The sequence below is a fragment of the Oryctolagus cuniculus genome, chromosome 16, assembly GCF_964237555.1.
Source record: "Oryctolagus cuniculus chromosome 16, mOryCun1.1, whole genome shotgun sequence".
Taxonomy (NCBI): domain Eukaryota; kingdom Metazoa; phylum Chordata; class Mammalia; order Lagomorpha; family Leporidae; genus Oryctolagus; species Oryctolagus cuniculus.
The window spans coordinates 44,477,830-44,499,573 of record NC_091447.1 but is presented as its reverse complement, the minus strand read 5'-3'; the positions used below and the strand labels follow the sequence as shown (position 1 = coordinate 44,499,573).

Below are 21,744 nucleotides of genomic sequence, written 5' to 3'. Positions count from 1 at the left end.
ATAAAAACAATGTAATGAAATGGTTCATTGATTATGCCCCAAAAACAGGTAGAATGGAAAGGTGATCTACTTTTGTGGTAAAGTGAAAATGAGTTTAAATGTACAAGTGTTCTTATTAAAAAGACTATAGGGGCTGGTGCTGTGGCACAGTGGGTTAAAGCCCTGGCCTGCAGTGCTGGCATCTCATATGGGTGCCAGTTTGAGTCGCAGCTGCTCCACTTCCAATCCAGCTCCCTGCTAATACACCTGAGAAAACAGCTGAGTATGGTCCAAGTGCTTGAAGAAGCTCCTGGCTTCAGATCAGCTCAGCTCTGGCCGTTGTGGCCATTTGGAGAGTGTACCAGTGGATGGAAGACCTCTCTATATCTCTACCTCTCTCTGCAACTCTGTCTTTCAAATAAATAAAATATATCTATAAAATAAATACATAAGGCCGACACCGCGGCTCACTAGGCTAATCCTCTGCCTGCAGCGCCGGCACACCGGGTTCTAGTCCCGGTTGGGGTGCCGGATTCTGTCCCAGTTGCCCCTCTTCCAGGCCAGCTCTCTGCTGTGGCCAGGGAGGGCAGTGGAGGATGGCCCAAGTACTTCGGCCCTGCACCCTATGGGAGACCAGGAGAAGCACCTGGCTCCTGCCTTCGGATCAGTGTGGTGTGCCGGCCACAGCAGCCATTAGGGGGTGAACCAACGGAAAAGGAGGAACTTTCTCTCTGTCTCTCTCACTGTCCACTCTGCCTGTCAGAAAAATTTAAAAAAATTAAATTAAATTAAAAAAATACATAAGCAAAAAGACTATAACATGAGGTTCACTTGTATTAACTTTACTCTGAATATTTTATGATAAAATCTACAGTGGATTTATGAAATTTAAATAGCTTCATATCAGTACATGGAAAAGACTAATATAATTATGCCCTAAGTTAACCATTTTTTAAAAGCTAGATCACCTTTTATTTCATTTCAGAATAAGTTCCAACATTTGATATATACACTCGTTTTCCCAGGAAGGGTAGAAAATAATAATAAATAATATCAAGGCTGGGAAATTTGGGGTTAATATTATGAACCTAAGCTCTGAAATCCAAAGAAGAGTGTACTATTTTCCTTTCTTAAGTTCACTTCATGTAGTTTGGGGTAGCCTTGGGAATGTCAGCACCTTCAAAAACATGGTTCCTTCAGACCTTGCTGGGGGCTGTTCAGTGCCGTGTGCGCATTTCCACCAACTAGAGCTGACGGCAAGGGCAGCTGTGTGTTGAACAAGGTTTGAGCCAAAAGGGAGACCCAGCAGTGTGGATCCATGTGACTGACTTAGGGGATTATTCATCTCCCACGTTAACGCTGAGCTCTCCTGGTTTCTGTATTTAATACAGGACAGTGGAATCTAGAAAGGATAGTCTATACTGCAGTACGGTTCAGAGTTAAGGGAAGAGAGAGAAACAGAAAAATGTAAAATGTCCTAAAGGAAAACTCTAACTCTAGCCCAATGACCCCTTTACCAAATGGGCAGCATTCATCTTGTTGTATCCTTGTCGCAGCATAAATCTTTGGACACTGAGATTTAGGAGTCAGAAATCTCGATTCTCTCTGTTTTCTAGGTACGACTCTTTGATCATCTGGAGCAAGTTAAATCTGAGGACATTTTATAAAGTGGAGAGCCACCTACAAGTGGTGTTGTCATTATATAGCATTGGCAGTTAGGTGAGCTGACCATTACAGGGAAAGTGTTTGCCAGGGAGTGGCATTGAACAGTTCCATTAGAATAAACAAATGACACTGAGTAGTTTTCTATGCACTAAAATCTACCACCTATTTATTTCTGGAAACTAAAATAAAAATGAGGTCTGGTTGCCTTGAGGGGGAGGAATCTCATTGTTATTGTTGATTATTATTTTGTAAGCAGTGTGTTGACAAAGAAAGTCCCAGTGTTCACCAACCGTGGGTCCTCGTTGTTCAGGTAACCAAGAGCCTTGCCCTTCGCTTCAATGCACAGCACCTGGGGTTGAGAAGTTCACTGTGCAGGCCTAAATCTTCCCTTATGTTCGTCGCTATTGTCCCCCAAACATTTACGCCAGCGGTAGAGACTGGAACATACTCTACTGGACCAACTCCTGACACTTCTGCAAATTGAATAAATTTAATCCTATTTTCTAAAAACAAGACACTTTCTAAAAATAAATAAATAAATAAAGTGGTTTTATAGCCATCATGCTCGCTGTAAAGCAAAAGCTTTGATCAGAAGACGGTTGATCCAGTGACCAGCGGCCATGAACTCTTGACAAGTGAAAGGATCCAGGCCCTCCGGCTTTGCTTGGTGAAGAGGATGACAGTGAGGAGGGTGACTAGAGACTCTCCCTTCGCTTTCTCTAGGTTATTCTGCTGCTGCCCTTTGGGAGAAAAAGCACGCTGTTTGCCTCAGATGTAGCCCCCCACCCCACCCTTCTGCGTTTGTAATTCTATCACTAGCCATCTAGAAAACAACGCAGGAATATCCCAGAACATCTATTTCCTTTTAAACCTTTATATGGAGTTCAGTATCGCTGTTGCATGGCCTAAGTAAATTAGCATGCTATACCTCTACTCTTTATGTTCAGCATTCATAAGCTAAAATGCTGATGAATCCCAGTGAAGCCTCTTTATGGAGGTATTTAAAAGTCAACCCTTGGGAACTAAAGTAACCTTCCTGAGTTGTTCCCCTAAGCAGATGTATCATCAGTTGTAGAGGAGTCTTCTAGAACCACAGTGTAAAACAAAACAAAAGGCGAGCCGTCTGGCTTATAAAGTAACTTTAAAAATGGCAAAGACCAAGTTCCTTCCCACTGTGGGGACAAGAATGACATCCTGCAGGCGATGTAGATTTTGAAGGAATTCTTTAAGGACCAGGACTTGAACTGAAGATGTTTTTGCTCAAAACCGATTGTTTCTTGCTTCTTGGGCAAGGTAAAACCTCTGAAGGCATCACTGTGACGGGCCCAGTCCTCAGGTGCACATGCAGGCGACTGGCAGAGGTTGTGTCCCACGCTGCTCCTGGAACCGTGTCGTGCGAGAAGTGGCCTTCCCCGCCTTGTGCAGGCAGCAGCTGTCTTCCTCCTCTTTCCTGAACCCGCACGGTGGGCCCTCCACTTTCTGTGCTCTCCTCTTTGCCCAACTTTGACAGCCGTCTTTCATCCGGGAACGGACTCTGAATTTGCCTTGCTCTGCGTTCATCTGTTTTCAAAGGGTCTGGGTGACGTGGGTGAGCATGTGAAGCAGTCCGCTACAAGGTTGAGTGAAGGGAAGTGAGAAGCATTTGGATCTCGTCTGTGGTGGAAGCGGGTGGATGCCTTAGGTGGCACTGGCCTGCCAGTGCAGCTGGGCCACCTCAATGCTCCTGCCGCACAGACAGGTGCTTTCTGGAATGGATGATTGTCGTGTTAGATCTAGAACAACCCTTAAAGACCGTCGATTCCATGCTTCTCATTTCTACAGTGCAGAAACTGACCTGAGCGAGCAATAAAGAGAATATCCTGTAGTATGTGCATGGTTTAAGGCTGTTTGCATGATTCGTGTTATCTTCTCTCATACTTAAAAAAATGCAGGTAAAGAGTGTGTGTGTGTGTGTGTGTGTGTGTTTGTATTTGTATTGATGTGTTCATGGATAAGGACCTGGAAAATGCAGAAAATTCATTATCATTAGAATAGCAGCATAACAGTCTTTTCACCATGTTAAAAGCATTTGTTTGAAAGTTATTCTTGATGTAAGATTCTCTCCACACACTCTGAATTCAGTAAGGATTGTTTATCTCTTGTCATCAGATTTATAATTTTAAAATATCTTGGGTGTTTTTCCCAAGGAGTTTTCACAAACATCAAACCACACCTTTTTTTTTTTTAAGAAATGAAGGTGGAAGGAACATACCAGTCTCTTGTCCTACGTAACCTGCCAGGATTATGTGACCTTGCATGGACATGGAGGCTCCCTGAGTGCACCCTCACTGACCTGATGGGCACGGTTCCAGCAGCCTCAGGCAGATCTCCACTTGGTGACCTGAGGTCTTGCTCTAAAATCAAAATATCAGTCCCCTGGCAGCAACATCTCCCCGTCTGCTGAAATACCCCTGGAGGCCGCATTGGAGGTCCCCCTAAGACATGGGAGTCCCAGCTTCATCCATTCAGAGAACAGCTGTCCACCCTTCATGGCTGCCTGTTCCTTGTAAGCGATCTTCAGCACCAACCTCTCTCAGTTACACCCTCTGCCGAGTTCCCTTGACCATCCCTCTGACCCTCCCCTCGCACATGGCCCAGTTTCTGTCCTCCTTGGTCAAGATGTAGAGCAACCCAAGAAGATTTTGCCATTTCTCCTTTGTTACTCTCTCAAACCCTCCTTCCAGCATGAAGCAAACACTAATCAGCTTTCTGCTCCTATCATCTTGGCTTTTCCAGGATGTCACATAAATAGAATGTGTGTGTGTGTGTGAAATGCATTATCCTAAGTGAAGAAGAATATGTGTATTTTTGTGCAGGGAAGAATCTATGTATATATTCATACATGTAAGGAATAATATATATCCATGTATTATTCATATATATTATTCATATTCTATATATAGTAATAATATATGTCTGTCCTTTTTCACCTGGGAAAATGCATTTGGGAATTCATCTGAAAGTTATGTGTTGAAGAAACAGTAGTCTAAATCAGTTTTAAGGAGGTAGTTCTTGTGACCAAGTACAGCTGACCTAACAGAATTACTTTCAAGGGACTGGGAGCAGGGTGAGAAACAACACTGGTTTGGTGATAATTGCAGGAGTTAAGAACAAAATTTTGTAAATGTACATGATTTTATGGTAACTAATTAAATCGTGCAAATTAGGAATATACACTGGTAGGGGGAAAATGTCTCTTCTACCACTAGCTATCAATCACCTGAAATGCTGGACAAAATACAACAAGCATATCCTTTCAAACACACAGCTGAACCAAGAAGAAAATAAGTGAACTCTCTGGTAGGGCCAAGAATGAAAAGACAGGAAGCCAGAGCCATGAGCAAGTGCTCAAGTTACAGCTGCCCTGGAGTTGTGTCTAAAGCAGGAAACAAGGCTTGGCCTGGGAAAGGTAAGGCTCTGGATCTGAGAATCTCTACATGGGGGGGGGGGGGGGCTGGGGCTCAAAACACAGTCCATGTAAGTCAGCCTCGGTAACAGACTAGGGAGGGAGATGATCCGCTTCCAGCAAAGAGAAACCGAGGGACAACTGTTCGCACCAGCCTTTCATCTGAACGGGGATGAGCAGCCTCCCTGAGAGTCCCAGCAGGTTGAGGCTTACATTTACGCGGCCCACATGATCTCAGAAGCCAGGACTTGGAGTGCCGAGGTGTTGAGAGAGCCTCAGGGCGCTTGGCAGAAGCAAGAGAAAATTCCACTGGAGAAACACTTGCTCAGTCCACGCCCCTTAGGATTCCCGTAAATTAACATTCGCTCAGCATGAGCTCACAACTCGGAATTATCACACCCGTGAGGAAGAGCCATTGTCAGTAGCGTAAACAACAAAATGGAACTCTCCCGTCAACCAGAATTTCAAATATTGGAAGTTATCAGACATATAGCTGTGTTTCAAATGTTGTAAACAAAGACATGATCAAGCTAAAAACTTGAGCAACAGACCATCAAAATTGAACAGGTAAATTTGCCAAGGAATTAGAACTTATGAAAACAAATGGACAGGATAAAGAGCGTAATGGATGGAACTGACTGGAGAAGAAGTTGAACTGGAAGATGACTCTAGTAGTTACCCAGGATGGGGAACTGAGGGACTAGTGGGTGGAAAACGTGGAGCAGCGAAGACTCACTGTGTTAGAGCTACAAGATGAGAGAAGAAAGAGAATTGTGGAAAGAAAAGATTCAAAAGGTAATGAATGGGATTTTTTTCTAGAGTTGATGAAGTACACAAAACTCAAGTTTAGGGAACACAACGAAATAAAAAGCACACCTTACACTGCAATTGCAGAACTCTGGAGAGGAAGAGAAGGGACAGAGGCAGCAAGAACAGATGCCTGTGAAATTATATCTTCAAAGGGCTTGGGGAAATGCCTGGAACTTGGCTGCAGAATTATATACCCAACCAAACTACTGTTGTATATGAAAACAAAACCAAGAGAATTTACCTACCACCAAGTGATCCTTATGGAAAGAACTTGTATAGTTTCTCCTTCAAATTAAAACAAATAATAATCAGGGAAGGAGTGTCTGGAACATGGGAAGAAAGATGATTACATCAGTTAGTAAGCCTGGATAAGTAAATTAGTAATAACAATGTCTACAGTGTGCCCTGAAGAAGCATAGGAAGTAGAAGTAAAACACTAAGCAACGGTGACATGAGAGAGAGAGCTAGAGTCTTCAGAATTAACATAGCCTGATGTTCTTGTAATGGTATGCAGGAGAATCAAGGTAAAACTCCAAGCTCAGTGTTAACTGGGAGTAAGGAGCCATCCACTTAAAGAAGTGAGGGTGAAGGGGAAGCATGCAAGTTTCTTCTGATATCTGAGGTGGTAGAAGACACTAAGCCAGCCTTCCTCAAGAGAGGCCACTCTGTCTCCGACGGGGAGTCCTGTGGCGCTTGTCACACATTTGCAAGTTTCTGAAGGGCAGTGGAGATTATTGTGGAATCCCAGCAGGACTTGTGTGCAGACAGGTGATCTATAGAAATTCATTACTCTCCCACCAAGAGGGGTTAACGAGGACACGGAAGGATTGAATTCAACTCAGGGAAGCATTTTGCAAGAACTCTGACCTGGATGGCTAGAGCTGGGGTGGGGTGGGAGGCTGGGGGTGGGGACGGATGTCCTTGTGGTTGATTGTAGGGTTAAGAATTGTCTCTGCCTGTTGGGAGGCTCATTTCATTTTCCCAACTTTATTCCCAAGGCACTGAGAATGGCAAGTGTGGGGTACCGAAGCAGCTTCCTTGTCTTTACATCATGTCTGTGTTCTGTATTCAAATTGCAGCTCTTAACCCTATCATGACTCCAGGGAACTGGTCTACCCTTATGAAATCACACATAACAACAACCCAGCCAGTGTGACCTTAAAGGGGTGTACAAGGTAACTCTAAAAGTATGGTGTTACCACAGTAGGCGAGGAAATAGGAAGCAATTTATAACCCCACTCATGTGGGAACAAAAAAGTATCTGGTTCTTTATTTCTTTGTTTGTTTAAGATTTATTTTGTTTATTTGAAAGGCAGATTCACAGGGAGAGTAGAGACAGAAAGATCTTCCATCTGTGGATTCACTCCCCAAATGGCCGCAATGGCCAGGGTGAAGCCAGGAGCTTCTTCTGGGTCTCCCACGTGGGTACAGGGGCCCAAGCATTTGGGCCATCCTCTACAGCTTTCCCAGGCTCACTAGCAGGGAGCTAGATTGGAAGTAGAGCAGCAGGGACTCAAACCAGTGCCCATAAGGGATGCTGGTGCCTCAGGCTGGGCCTTTAACCTGCTGCACCACAGCACCAGCCCTGCATCTGGAATCTGAATCGGCCTTCAATGGATGGTCCACTGACCGCTAACCATACTGTCAGTCACTAGTTATGTCTTATATCAGCGAAGTTCCCGTAAGACCCTGGTTGTTGAATTGCTGTCATTATGTTGCTGGTCTTGAGAGAGCTCTAGTGTTTGTTGACGTAATGTGAATTTATGGTAGAATGAAGTATGAAGGTGCTGTCAAGTTCAGAACACAAAAATGGAGTGCAACTTTACAGGCAAGCAGTTTTTATAGGAAATACTGCCCTAACACATCGCTGCCTCTCCTAGACGGCAATCACAGAAACAAGTGTTGCCATCAGTCAAACTAGGCTGCCTGATGCTACTTCCTTGGAAAAGAGACTTAAGACAGGACCCCAAGAAACATGTATGTCAGGCCACATATAGGCTTAGAGAAGGACAGATCTAATGAAGCTTCCATAGGTATATTGATAAGCCTCAATCTTCATGGAATTATTTGGATTACAGTCAACCTATCTGGACACTTAATAAAAGATACTTTCTGTTTGGTATTTAAAATGTGCTTGCCATTTTATCAGTTGATCTTTCCAGAGATCATGAAGGCCTGAGTTACATCTTCCAGTCCATTCCCATACAATAATGTTATTAATATATGGGAACTGTAGAGAGATTGATGGCCATGATACTAAGTGTAATCCTTGTGTGTCTGTGATATCATGCAGAATTTAAATCCCAGGAACTGTGAATGACAGGCTAGACCTTCTGTGGCTTGCCCCGTTGGTCACTTCAAACACTGATAGTAGCACACCTTTTTGGTTATATGCTTGCTTCTTTATATCTCCCACATTTAAAACTACTCATCAGATTTGTAAAACCATTGACTTTGTTGGCTTTGTCCAGGCCTTTTGATGATTGCTTAATGTCTTTGTATAAATCTCATTTCGTACTGTTATGAAAACCTCCATTTTGAAACGTCTGGTTGAATCAAGAGTTTATATAAAAAGTCCATGTTGCACAGAAGTATGTACCTTTAAGGTCTCCAGACAAAAATGTCTGCAGTTAATTTATTGTTTGCACTTTTGGGTGCAACTTGAAATAGAGAGGGCCTGAAGACAGAGTGGGGATGAGCTATTACGCATTTTCAGTAATGTCCTTCTACAGACATTTGCACTTTAATTTACAAATTTTTAAGATAGACGTGCTTTGTTGTTGTAGTTAAAAGAATTCTTAATCTTAAAATCCTATAGTCATTTTAAATATCTGTTAGAAGTTGTTCATCAACTATTTTTGTTTCAGGTGTGATTTTTTTTCTCCTCTTTTCCCAATCTCTCTTCAAAAAGAGAAATGAACCCCATGTTAAAGAACTGGGCAGACATCTAATATTTCTTTTGCTTGTTCAGCTGTGTAACCTAATATTTGCATACATCATAGTTTGTTTTATTATGTAATTAATGAACTAGTGATATGTTACAGTGAGTTCACCCTTCTATTTATACTATCTGGAAGGTGTGGATTAAGTTTTTCTTTGAGGGAATAATTGACCATGTGGACCAGCTTGTAAAACTGACAGCTGAAACATCTAAGTTTGTGTAAATGATAAAATGAAAAATTAAAAGAATGAGTTAAAGTTAATCACTAAGTACATACATAAAGGCAGAATGCATAATTCCTTTTTTTAAGAATTTATTTATTTATTTAAAAGTCAGAGTTAACAGAGAGAGAGGGAGAAACGGAGAGAGAGAACTTCCCTCTGCTGGTGCGCTCCCTAGAAGGCTACCATGGGCAGGGCTGGGTCTGGCTGAAGCCAGGGGACAGGAGCTTCATCCAGGACTCCCGCGTGGGTGGCAGGGGCCCAAGCATTTGCGCCATCTTCCACTTCTTTTCCCAGGTCATTAGCAAGGTCATTAGCAAGGAGCTGGATTGCAAGCAGAGCATCCAGATTGCAAGTAGAGCAGCCAGGACAGAACCAGGGCCGCTATGGAATGGCAGTGTTACCGGCGGCAGCTTTACCAGCTACACCACAATGCCAGCCCCTGAGTGTGTAACTCTTAAAATAGAATGTGGGAGATACTGAATTTTAAAAATCAATCCATAATAAGGCAGGCAGAGAGAAAGAAGATAGAGAAGAATAAAACAGTACAAAATTAGGCCAATAGCAGCAAGTCCCAGCACATTAATAATCACAAAATGTAAATAGATGGAACTTTCTTATTTGAAGACAGAAATTGTTTGGATAAAAAATTAAGCCCAGCAATGTAATATTTAAGAAAAAAATACCTTAAATTATAGATATGAAGCATTAAAAGTAAGCAGGTGACAAAGACATGACAGGCAAGTGCTTAACAAAAGAAAGCTGAGTTTCTTACATTAATGTGAAAGAAATGAACTTTAGCCCAGAAGTTTCTATTAATGATAAAGAGGGTCACAATGTAAGAATTGAAGATTTCAATGACCAGAACCATGTAATGGTACTATACGGGGAGACATTCAATTATCCAGTCTTCCAGTACAGATAGCAAAAACTGATGGACTTTCAAGGGAAGCCTGAGGAAGATCTGCTTCCACATGGGAGACTGAGAACAGCACAGTCATTCTAACAATCTGATAACGTGCACTTCTGGCTTCAGATAAAACTGCCAATTAAGATATCTGTCATCCATGGATTCCCCGAAGTGTCATATCTCAAGCAAATTCTAAGTTGCGCTTAGAAAAAGTTATGTTGGGGGGTAGACATTGTGGCACTGTGGGTTATGCCACTGCTTCCCATTTCAGAGTGCCAAAGATCAAGTCCTGCCTCAGCTCCAGATCCAGCTTCCTGCTGGTGCATACCCTGGGAAGCAGCAGGTGATGATGGCTCAAGGAGTTGAGTCGTCCCCACCCGTGTGTGAGACCCAGCATGAGTCCCCGGCTGTTGTGGGCATTTGGGGAGTAAACCCACAGGTGCAAGATGTTGCTGGTGTCCTTCTTTCTGTCTCTCTCTCGCGCTCTGACTTTCAAATCAAACAAAGAAGTGCTTCTAGCAATGACAAAACTCACATTGAAAGTGCATTTGTCGAGTGGGAATAAAATTAGTATTTGAAATGCAAATGAGGGAATAGAAAAATTTCTAGACTAAAAATTTTATATAAAAATTTCATATATTGTCTAAAAACTGAATATCACAAATACAAACTTGATTCTTTCATTGACATTATTAAATAAAAATTAATTGATTGGAGAAGAATTAGACTGTCTCAGTTTGTTGAGTTCCTTATTTTAGATATATATCTTTTTAAATAGAAGCGACAAAAAATGTAGAGGAACAAAACAGACATCCTGTGATTTGGTTTTTGTTTTAGCCTTTGTCCATATTCCTGTGGAAGTGTGGTCTGTGTACTTTTTACTTGCTGAATATTATGGTTACTGGTGCATTAAGCCTGTGATTATAGAGTGGACTGAAATTATGTTTTTGTAAAAATTAATGAAAAGAAGGAAAGAGGAGGGTTGAGGGAGGGAAAGAAGGAGGGAGAGAAAAACGGTCATCTTTTTAGAATTGAACCTATGAAATATATTAAATCTGTCCTGTTTATATTAATAAAAATTTTTAAATATGTTATTACAAAACAAAGGTGCAATTATAAACACATGTAATTCTTCACAGTAGTGAAGCCGTGCTTCAGGGACTGCTGGAGGGAGTGGGAGTTGTTGGAGTTGTGTAAGGTGGTTCATCACTCTTGTTCTATGGTAGAGAAAACTGAGATCAAAAATAGTGTGTTTCTGGGGTCAGTAGTGGGCTGAGCCTCCGCCCGTGGCGCCAGCATCCCATATGGGCACTGGTTCGTGTGCTGGCTGCTCCTCTTTGCTGTCCAGCTCCCTGCTGTGGCCTGGGAAAGCAGTAGAAGATGGCCCAAGTCCTTGGGCCCCTGCACCCACGTGGAGACCCAGAAGAATCTCCTGACTCCTGGCTTCTGATAGGCCCTGCTCTGGCCATTGTAGCCATTTGGGGAGTGAACCAGTGGATGGAAGACCTTTCTCTCTGTCTCTCCCTCTCTGTGTCTGTAACTCTACGTTTGAAATAAATAAATAAAATCTTTTAAAAAAATTTAGTGTGTTTTGGGGGTTGGCATTTGGCACGGCAGTTAAGATACCAGTTGGGACAGCACATTGCCATAACAGAGTGCCTGGATTAGAATCCTGGGTCCATTTCTGATTCCAACTTCCTGCTAATGTGCACCCTGGGAAGCAGGTGATGCCACCCGTGTGGGAGACCTGGATTGAGCTCCTGGCTCCTGGGCATTTGGGGAGCAGACAAGCACATGAGAGCATGCGAGTTTTTCTTCCTCTCTTTCCCCCTCCTCCCAACACCTACCTACCTCTACCTCTCTCTCTCTCTCTCTCTCTCTCTCTCTCTCTCTTTGAATCTGCCTTTCACATGAAATAAACAAATGTTTAAAAACAAAAATAAGAAAGAAAAATACTATGTCTTGCTTTGTATTTCATGTGTTTTATACTTTTACGGTTACATAGATTTAAGTACATATATCCACCTATGTATATCTTCTTGTACATGCAACGTTAACAGCATATGTTTCTGGTGGTTAACGTTAGTCCTTTTTCCCTGTATTGGAGTGCCTGGGTTTGAGTCCCGGCTGCACTCCAGTCCCAGCTTCCTGCTAATGTGCATCCTGGTGATGATGCTTCAAGGAAAGGAGTTGGGTCCCGGCCACCCATGTTGGAGACCCAGAGTGAGACCTGGGCTCCTGGCTTCAGCATCTGGGAGTGATCCAGCAGATGAAAGATAGCTACCCAACCAGCCTCATTCCCTTTCGAATAAAATGAAAGTAAATATTTTTAACAATAGAATAATCTGGATGGTCCTGTGCGTTCTTAAAGGGGACATGGATGGTGGTAAAACAGACTCTAGAATGTTTAGAATGCCTCCTTTTCATGTGGACAGATTCCTCTTTGCCAGGCGGAGATGTTTAGAACTGATTTATAGGAGGCAGGCTTGCTGAGGCGAACCCCTTTGTGAGAACTTTGATATGAAGATTGGGAGAGCAAGTCGCTGCGGTTGGGTCATTGGAGTAAAGTTCTCCTTCACTTTCCTCCCTCTCTCTGACTCCACCCAAGTTCATTATTACCTTTCCTTCCTCTGCGTCTGATCCCTCCTCTGGAAAATAACAATTTCAAGTCAATGCTAAAGAGCTGCTTGGGGAGAATGTTGTTGGTCCTTGAGGAAAGATGCCTTTCAGCTGATTGTGTGTTTAGTAACTTCAAGGCTTTAAAAAAAATACCCACAGCAGATGCAGCTTTCCCTCAGCCCCTGCGGCTGCCTCTGGGTCACTGCACATGTCCCACTGCCTTGCAGCAACTCAGGAATCCCCTCAGAGAGCTGGACAGCCAGCTGGGCGATGTCCTTCACAGAGCGGATGGCCAGCTGAATGCTCCATGGCCACCCCTGCCTCACTGTCCCTTAGATTTCCCCTCTGTTAAATGGGCAGAGTTCACCAGCCTTGTCAGACTGCAATTCAGATGAGGGTGTGAAAAGGGCCTAGGACTGTGCCTGACACCAGTGCAGCCATCCATTAATGGCCCCCGTAATTAGGAACACTTTCATGATTAGCTTGGTCATGTTGATTATCCATGTTGGATTGCTCTGAGAGGAGGAAGATTCTATGAGAAGCAAGGCTTGGCTGGGCTGAGTGAAGCTGTCACCACATGAAAGACTACTTCTGGGCTTATCTAGAGATGCCTACTTTCCATCTACTGTTGTTTTAAAGGTCATCTTGAATTGATTCAGCTCCCCATCTTTTAAGCAAACCCTCCAGGTTAACCTGTATGTTCATGTAATGATTGTTGATATTTGACAGGGTGCTTTTTTTCTATAATTTTATATTTAGTGCCAGAAAATATAAATCCTTAGAGGAAAAGTAACTTTAGTAGAATTTAATTGGAGTGTCATTTTAATTCTCCTAGTTATTCGAAATTAACTTTTTCTAAAAGTGTCCAGATGTGAATGCAGTACATAGATTCTTTCAATAATTATTGCAGCTATTCAATAAATTGTCTTCTTCAGTTTTCTACCTTTGGACTGACTTTTATCCATTCTGAATGTATCAATCCTTTGTTTATAGCAGAAATATTTTAAATCAAGGATACTGTGATATCTAGAGTAATAGTCAGTTTGCAGTAGCATATGCCCTAAGAACCTTCTGTTTATTCTCAGCAGATAATTTGTTTGCCTAGCCAGGAATAAATTGAACTCCAGAAAAATGCGATAAGCCTTATGTCTCATTTGGTCCATGTTCTTGTTTGGTCTTATTTCTTTCTTTCTCTCTCTCTCTCTCTCTCTCTCTCTCTCTCTCTCTCTTTTCCTTTTGTTTATATCTTTAGGCTCAGCTACGTGAATCATGCAGAGGATCTGGCCTCCAAACTCCTACAGTGTTCCCCAAAGAACAGGCTATCCGCACAAGCCGCCTTGAGCCACGAATATTTCAGTGACCTGCCCCCGCGGCTATGGGAACTGACCGATAGTGAGTATCACAAATCTGCAATGTCCCATCAAAGCACTTTAGCATCTGTATGTAGCATGCACGTAGAGAGACTGACATATTTATTTAAGCACAAGCATAAGGGTGTGATGGGGGGGTGTAACGTGGGGGAGAAATAGAAGGGGAGAGAGAGAATGGGGGAGGGGTGTCCTGTGTATATATATTTAGTAGAATCCTGCCATTCAATTGCTAGCTTACCAGATACAAGAAGAAAATGGATTCCTTTTTTTTTGCTATCTCTGCTCTGCAGTCTGCAGCTGTGCATCTTTGTATTTGATTATGTGTGCGTCCACAAAAACGATCTGAGCAGTCATAAAGGAAAGGGAAAATATGATTTACATATTTAGTACTTTATGCATACAGTACTTTTAAACTGGCTGCAGTACACAGAGGAGAAATGATTCATTTCTGTTTGATTCTCAGAGACCATCTTGGTTGTAACAATAACCTTAAAAAGCGCTGCTCTGCAGTGAGCTGAGGCACAGTGTTGGCAATTGGTTAATGCACTGAATTGACATGTAAGGACTGAAGACATGTAATTCATTTTAACTACAAATGTTCTTGGTATTCGTACAGACAGTTCTTCTCTGGATCTTTTAAAACAAAACACATTCCTGGGTGGGTTTTTGTTTTGTTTTTACAAAACTGTTCATATTTACACAGCCTTTTTCAATTACATTTTAAATATTTGGGGAAGGATTTATGACGGGAGGATCTCAGCTTTCTTCCAAAGTGTGAAACAGAATTCTTGTGAAATTTTGCAAAACGCTATTGCAGTAGGAATATTTTTGTTCAGTGATGATATGTTCTTTCTAAACGCCAATTGGAAATACTTCTCATTCTGTTTCCTGATTCTTTAAAAATTAACATTATATATATATATGCATAAATATTTGTTTTTTAATCCTTGGGTATACATCACTTATAGTAGACATAAAGTTATTTGGTTAGTCTCTTGGATTTAGACTTATCTCCCCCACCCCCAGTATTAGAATTTTCCTTAATAATGGATGACAATTACTTTTGGCTATTCCTATACTCTAAATTGGTTTTGTTTTTCTGTTTGTTTTTGTTTTTGGTGTCTGTCATTTGTTTCCAGTTGCTTTCTTTACCCTCATGTGACCACAGATATATCAGTCTACAACTCCCCTCATGCTCAGCAAATCCTCCCTAACATTTCGTAGTCCCAGCCCACATCTACACTATGTTCTTCCTTCCTTTCTAAAAGTTTATCATCATAACGATAACCACTATAATCGCAATCCCCAGTTTTTAAAAACAACTAAAGATGAAATCCCTATGGAAAAGTAAGGAATGGACGACACATTTTCCTATTCTGGAGAAAGACAAAATGCTACAAATAGGCTTGCAGGTTTCCAGCGGCTCACACACAAACACCTGGTTTGTTTCCCCATGCAGGGTACCTTGTAACCTGCTATCAAGGCTCCTTGCTGACATCTCAATCCCTTCCGACTCCATGATTGAGTTTAAGCCAGGATGGTGATGGTCTGTGAATTCTGAATTCTGTCGTAGCACTTTTCTGTTAATATGGACTTATTACCCACTTGCCACTTAGTTTATCAGCCAGTGGTTAAATCCAGTTTCTATCAGTGAGTAAATGCCTACACATTATCACTGGGTAGCAGGCTGCCAACGGAGACAGCCTTGTCCCCGTCATTAACGAGCACAATGTATGCAGAACACCAGAGGGGAATTAAAACCACAAAAAATACCTCAGGGTGGTATTTTTAATATGAGAATTTAATTTGTAATTTCACAGATTAAGAATTTTGGCTGCATTAATCCCTTTATCAGCTCACAGCAGGCTATTTGCAGAAGCATAACCATAAGGCGATATTCATTGGCAGAAACACGTCTTTGCATAACGTTAAACATCAGGAGCGGTGAAACCTTTTGAAGGGGGGAGAATAAAGATGAAAAATCATTATATTTTTAAAGCAAGACTCTACTAAATGCCTCCGGTAACAATTTTGAGTTACAGAAATGCTATTTCTGTGTCTAGAAGATAATCATTATGAAGCACAAATCCAGTCGCAAGAAAGGACAACCCCGGTATTAAATACTAGAGCACTTCCATTTAGAACAAGGCAGCCGCACTTGTAAACATGTTTACAAAACAAAGAATTCCCAGAGTTTGGAGACTTTGGGAATTAGCTCCTTTAAGTGAAATGCCTGGCTTTGGTGACTCCGTTGTCTAGGCTAATATTCGGCAGACTATATTTAGAAATTGCTGAAATTCTTCAAATTAGGTTTCAAGTAGCGCAGAGTCTTGTCTAAGTACAGCATCTGCGGAGGCGGCAGCCGGGAACCCTCACGTGCTTCCCTCCCAGGGAGGTTTGGAAGGGGGCTCCGCCCGCCCGGAGGAAGTGCTGCAGGACTAATGGATGCATTGTCTGGGCAACCAGGGTGTGGTCTCCACTCATCAGTCTCTGGAAACTCTCCCCATTCGTCTGCTCAGACCACTGCAGCAAAATGCCATAGGCTGAGTGGCACGAACAATGCACGTTTGTTCTTCAGTTCTAGAGAGTCAGGAATCCAAGATGTTGGCAAGTGCTGCGCCAGCTGACAACCAGCTTCTTGGTCCACCTTACTGGGTGCAGAGGGAGCAATCTCGCTGTTCTTCCTCATACAGAGCCCCTAATCCCAGCATGAGGGCCCAGTGCACATGACCTCCTGTTGTCCAGTCACCTCCCAAGGGCTCCATCACAGCAATGCCATCACAGCAGGGTTAGGCGTCAACATAGGAGTGTGGGAGTGGACTCAGTTCAGTCCACAGCACTGTCACCCTCATTTAAAAAAATTAGTTTTTAATTTCACATAAAAATTGTACATGCCGAGGCCAGCGTTGGCATAGTGGGCTAAAGCCTCTGCCTACTATGCTGGCATCCCATGTCAGATTAGCTCCCTGAAAATGTGCCTGGAGCAGCAGAACAGATGGCCCAAGTGCTTGGGCCCCTGCACCCACGTGGGCGATCTGGAAGAAGCTCCTGGTTCCTAGATTTGGCCTGGCCCAGCTCCACTGGTTGCGGCCCTTTGGGGAGTGAACCAGAGGATGGAAGACCTCTCTTTCTCTCTCTCTCTCTGCCTTTCAAATAAATAAAATCTTTTTAAAAACAACACTTGTTTGTCAAATCAGGGGAAACATATCTGCCTCCTCACTTTTTAAAACAATGTCCAGGAAAGCAGAAAGTGAAACCATCCAGGAGAAGACTGGATACAGAAATGAGTTAGAAATGGACAGAGACAGACAGAACGAGGGAGGCACTACTGTGGGCCAACCCAGAGCAGTATTTAAACAGGTTTCCCAATGGTGATATTTGACTTGTGAGTTTAGAACCAGGAGGCAAAAGTTTCAGTGGCACAGGCACTGGCTTCCCAGGGAGCAGATAAAGTGGATGGACTGCACCAAGGAGCTAGCGGGGCGGGGGTGTCCAACTGGGACCTGTTGAGACCTGCTTCTGATATGAGAAAGTCCAGCTTCCACTCAGAATGGATGCCGAGGCAACATAAAGCTGTAAGCCTGCCCTCCTGTTCCATAACACCAAAATGTCAAAGTGACGTGTGAGTGTAGTGTGCTTGGAAGCAGGAATTATAATGCAGTAGGAAGAATAACAGTGCAGGTATCTGGGGGTCCGTCAACTAAAGCTGGCTGGTTCTGGTGGCACCCCCTCATTCGCCCTGTGTCCCGAAACCCCAACAGCCATGACCCACTTCTTCACAAAGATTTAATTGCAAGGAAGTAAACGGAGGCTGATTTAGAAGAAATTCATTACTTTTCCCAAATCCACCACAGGGCATTCTCCTGTGTATACTATCAAGTTGCATAAATAATTGAGGCTGAAGTACCCTTGTCAAAGTAAATGAACAAAATACACTTCATAGCACAGAGTCCTTGATTTTATTGCATTCATTTGCTAATTCACAAAACTCAAACCCAGTAAAAGAAGGCCAACAAATCGGTACCATGCAAAGAGCACTGAAGTGGGTGTTGACCACCTGGGTTTCTGCCTCAGGTTCGCCGTGACGAGCCAGGCACCCTGCACGAGTGCCTCAGTGTCTCTGTGGTTCTGATTTCCCAGTTAGAGAACAAGAGGGATGGACAGCTCTCATGATTTGGGGGCTTCCTACACATTCTTGTATCGGGGTATTCAAAATATTCATGGAATTATGTATTCTGAATATGTTATGCATGGATTTCAAAATTTTTAGAAAATAAATATTATCATTTAATCCTATTTCCATGCACTTTTTGTAGTATCCTGGTATATGTCTTCTACATTATCCTATTGCAATACGATGCCATATTTTTTAAATAAAACAAGCAAGAGCATTTCAAATACACTTGGTACATCTAGTTCCTAGTCTTCCACTCTGTCATGAATCCTTTGCAACCAGGCTTTTGTGCCCACAACTCCTGATGTGCTGTTTTCAAAGTCTGTCTCCATGTCTGTCTCCATTGTTCTCTCCTCAGCCTTCCTCTTGATCTTTCAACACAATTGAACACATTTTAGCGTGACCTCCTCAAAGTAGCAGCCCCTTCACTTGGTCTCCAAGACAGGATTCTCTCCTGGTTTTCCTTTTCCCTCCCTAAACTCTCCTTTTCAGACTCTTGCCTGATGCCTCCTCGTCTTGCAGAGGGTCTCAGCCCTAGTGCTCAGATCTTTCTACCTGTATACACCCCCGGGAGCCTAGGTGACCCCATCCATTTCATGATTTAAATATCAGCTGACTACTGACAGCTCCAGATAGTGTCTTCACCGACTCCAGCCTTGTTTACTCAACAGACTGCTCAGCATCCCACCTAGTCATCTGGTAGACATCTCTGACTTGGCCTAACTAAAGCTGAGTCCTTTCCCCACACGTTTCTCCTTCTGCAGCCTTAACCGTTATCAATAAATGGCAAGACCGCTCTTCCAGCTGGAGGAAGTTACGCGTGACTCCTCTTCTTTTGTCACACTCTGTATCTGGTTCCTCCACAGACCTTGTAAATGCTGCTTCAAGATACACCCAAGGAGAGCAGGCATTTAGCCTAGTGGTTCAGACACTGGTGTCCCACCTGGAAGTGCCAGGGTTCACTACCCAGCTCTGGTTTCTGCTGATGCAGACCCTGGGAGACAGGGGCGATGGCTCAAGTACCTGAGTCCCTGCCACCCAAGTGGGAGACTTGGAATGAGTTCCTGGCTCCCATATGGCCCAGCCCCATCTGTTGCAGGCATCTGGGGGGTGAACTAGCAGCTGAAAGCACTGTCTGTCAATATCCATCCTCCCTCTCTCCCTCCCTTCCCATCTCCCCCGGTGTCTCTGTCTCTCTGTCTCTCTGTGTCTGTCTCTCTCTCCCCCTCCCTCCCTCTCTCTCTCTTTTCTATGTCCAGAATCACACCTCACCTCACTTCTCTGCTGTCACCCTGCCCTAATTATTCCCCCTCTTCTTGGCTTGCCTTGTTATAGTAGCCTCCTAACTGGTTGCCTGCTTCTCTCCTCATCCGCTTGGAGTCAGCTCTCACTGTTTCTCTCTCTCCATTTTGTTCCTGCTCTCCCCCTAGACTTATGCATGCATTGCTGGTCTCTAGCCTCCTTTGGGTCTCAGCCAAATGCTCCTAACAGGGAAGCCGCCCATGACCTTCCACCCCTAAATTTTGACTTCTCTTCCTTTCTTCATTTTTCTTCCTAACATTTGCTAGCATTTCATATATTTGACTGTCTATTGTCTCTCTCTCCAATCTGGGCTCTAAGAGAACAGGGATTTCCCTCCATTTCCCTCCACCTCTCTCCTGGTTTTCCTTTCCCCTCCCTAAACTCTCCTTTTCAGATTCTTGCCTGCTGCCTCCTCGTCTTGCAGAGCGTCTCGGCCCTAGTGCTCAGATCTTTCTACCTGTATACACCCCCGGGAGCCTAGGTGACCCCATCCATTTCATGATTTAAATATCAGCTGACTACTGACAGCTCCAGATAGTGTCTTCACCAACTCCAGCCTTGTTTACTCAACAGACTGCTCTGCTGTCCAGCTCTCTGCTATGGTCTGGGAAAGCGGTAGAAGATGTCCCAAGTCCTTGAGTCCCTGAACCTACGTGGGAGACTGGGAAGAAGCTCCTGGCTCCTGGCTTCAGATCAGTGCAGCTCTGGCCATTGTGGCCAACTGGGGAGTGAACCAGCAGATGGAAGACCTCTCTCTCTCTCTCTCTCTCTCTCTCTCTGCCTCTCCTTCTTTCTGTGTAAATCTGACTTTCAAATAAAATAAATCTTTAAAAAAAGAGAAAGAATAAAATGTGTTGTTTGCAAATTCCAGTTGAACATTCTGGATTAGAGAAATGTGAGAGAGCTCCAGGTGTGACTCTCAGGGGAAGGCAGACTGCCCCGTTGTATGTGTATGAACGTGTGTGGGCCAGTAAGCTCTGACATTTCAAAAATCAACAGGTACCATAATGTTCAATGTACTGGACATCCAAAATCGCTCTAAGTCTCCAGGTTTTTTTTTTAATTAAAGAAAATATGATAGATACATCAACAAATACATAATGAAAACTTTCCATTCATCCACAGTGTCGTCTATTTTTACCGTCCCAAATGTGAGATTGCAACCAGAATCCGGAGAAAGCATGCGGGCCTTTGGGAAAAACAGTAGTTACGGGAAAAGTCTATCGAACAGCAAGCACTGACCAGCACGGCGTTCTCGAGAGAGGGCAGGTAAGACGATGACCAGCTTTACTTGGACAGTAACGTCTAGCAGATATTGACTAGATCCTTCACATGGGATTTGCGTCTCCTGTGTTAATTATGGCGTTCATCAGACTTCCCACTGAGGCCAAGTGCAGTCAGTCCTTCCCATATTTCCAGGCACCTACCATATTCTAACCAAAATTATACTTCATCTTGCACTTCTACTTATGTAATCATAACCAAACCACTACAGTCATAAGCAAATCATTTTCACTGCTTACGCATTCTTCTTTGAGGTTAGGAAAGAGTTCACTTTGGGCTGTATCTAAGCCACAGACCTGCTTTGGTTGGCCCTCTCAATTTTTTTAAATGAGTTGCTCTTGTTTAAAATGGGGCGTTGTTAACACTAACATCTGGACTTGTGACTTTTCTTGAAAAATCAACCCTGGTGGTGCTGCATTCCCAGCCCTACCAGAAGTGTTTGCGTCTGCGTCATGCCTGAGTCTGTCTTGCAGAGAGCATCAGCTCTCCAGGTTAGCTGAGCTGCCATTTTGTTCTGGGCACCTTCACCTATTTCTGATTCCTGCCTGGCCCTTTGTAGAGGCCTTATCACGATGAGGTGTTTCCTTCTTACTGTCTGACTCTTGGACGTCAGCTGTTCTGCAGATAGGAAGTACCATGTAAACATGGCACACTCGGGCCTGTCGTAGACTGTCCCAGTCTTCACAGGTGCCACACAGTGACAAGTGCAAGACGGCAACTTCCAGCAAATCTGTGTCTTTCTTGATTGCCAGATGGAAGTGTCTGGGGTTTGGGAATTTCACACAGTATATATCCATATGCTTTCCTTCAATGCAGCATAATTCTCTGAAGCCAATGGAGCTCAGACATTTTTGTGGGAAGGCTTTTTCGTGTGTGCTGGTTCATACCAAGCCGTGCGTGAGTGCTTGTTCCTTATCCCTGTGGAAGTTGAGTCATTCAGTGTTCAAATGACTCCAAGGTTATATGCAAAAATTGCAGAAACCTCTCTCCTCTATTAATTTGAAATACCTTACCTGGCTAAACA

The 21,744-nt window shown here is 43.3% G+C and overlaps 1 protein-coding gene across 10 annotated transcripts in view; it reads left to right on the top strand.

Annotated features, from left to right (window-relative positions):
* CDK14 (cyclin dependent kinase 14) overlaps window positions 1-21,744 on the top strand; it is a 742,587-nt gene that overhangs the window by 626,812 nt on the left and 94,031 nt on the right. For 9 of the 10 annotated variants that reach the window (XR_011382804.1, XM_070058416.1, XM_070058421.1 and 6 more), the window contains 2 exons: window positions 13,843-13,982; window positions 20,562-20,705. Coding sequence is in view for 9 of the 10 variants with exons in the window: in XM_070058416.1 (XP_069914517.1) it covers window positions 13,843-13,982; window positions 20,562-20,677 (256 nt within the window). In the remaining variant the exon portion in view is untranslated. 10 annotated transcript variants of the gene reach the window in all.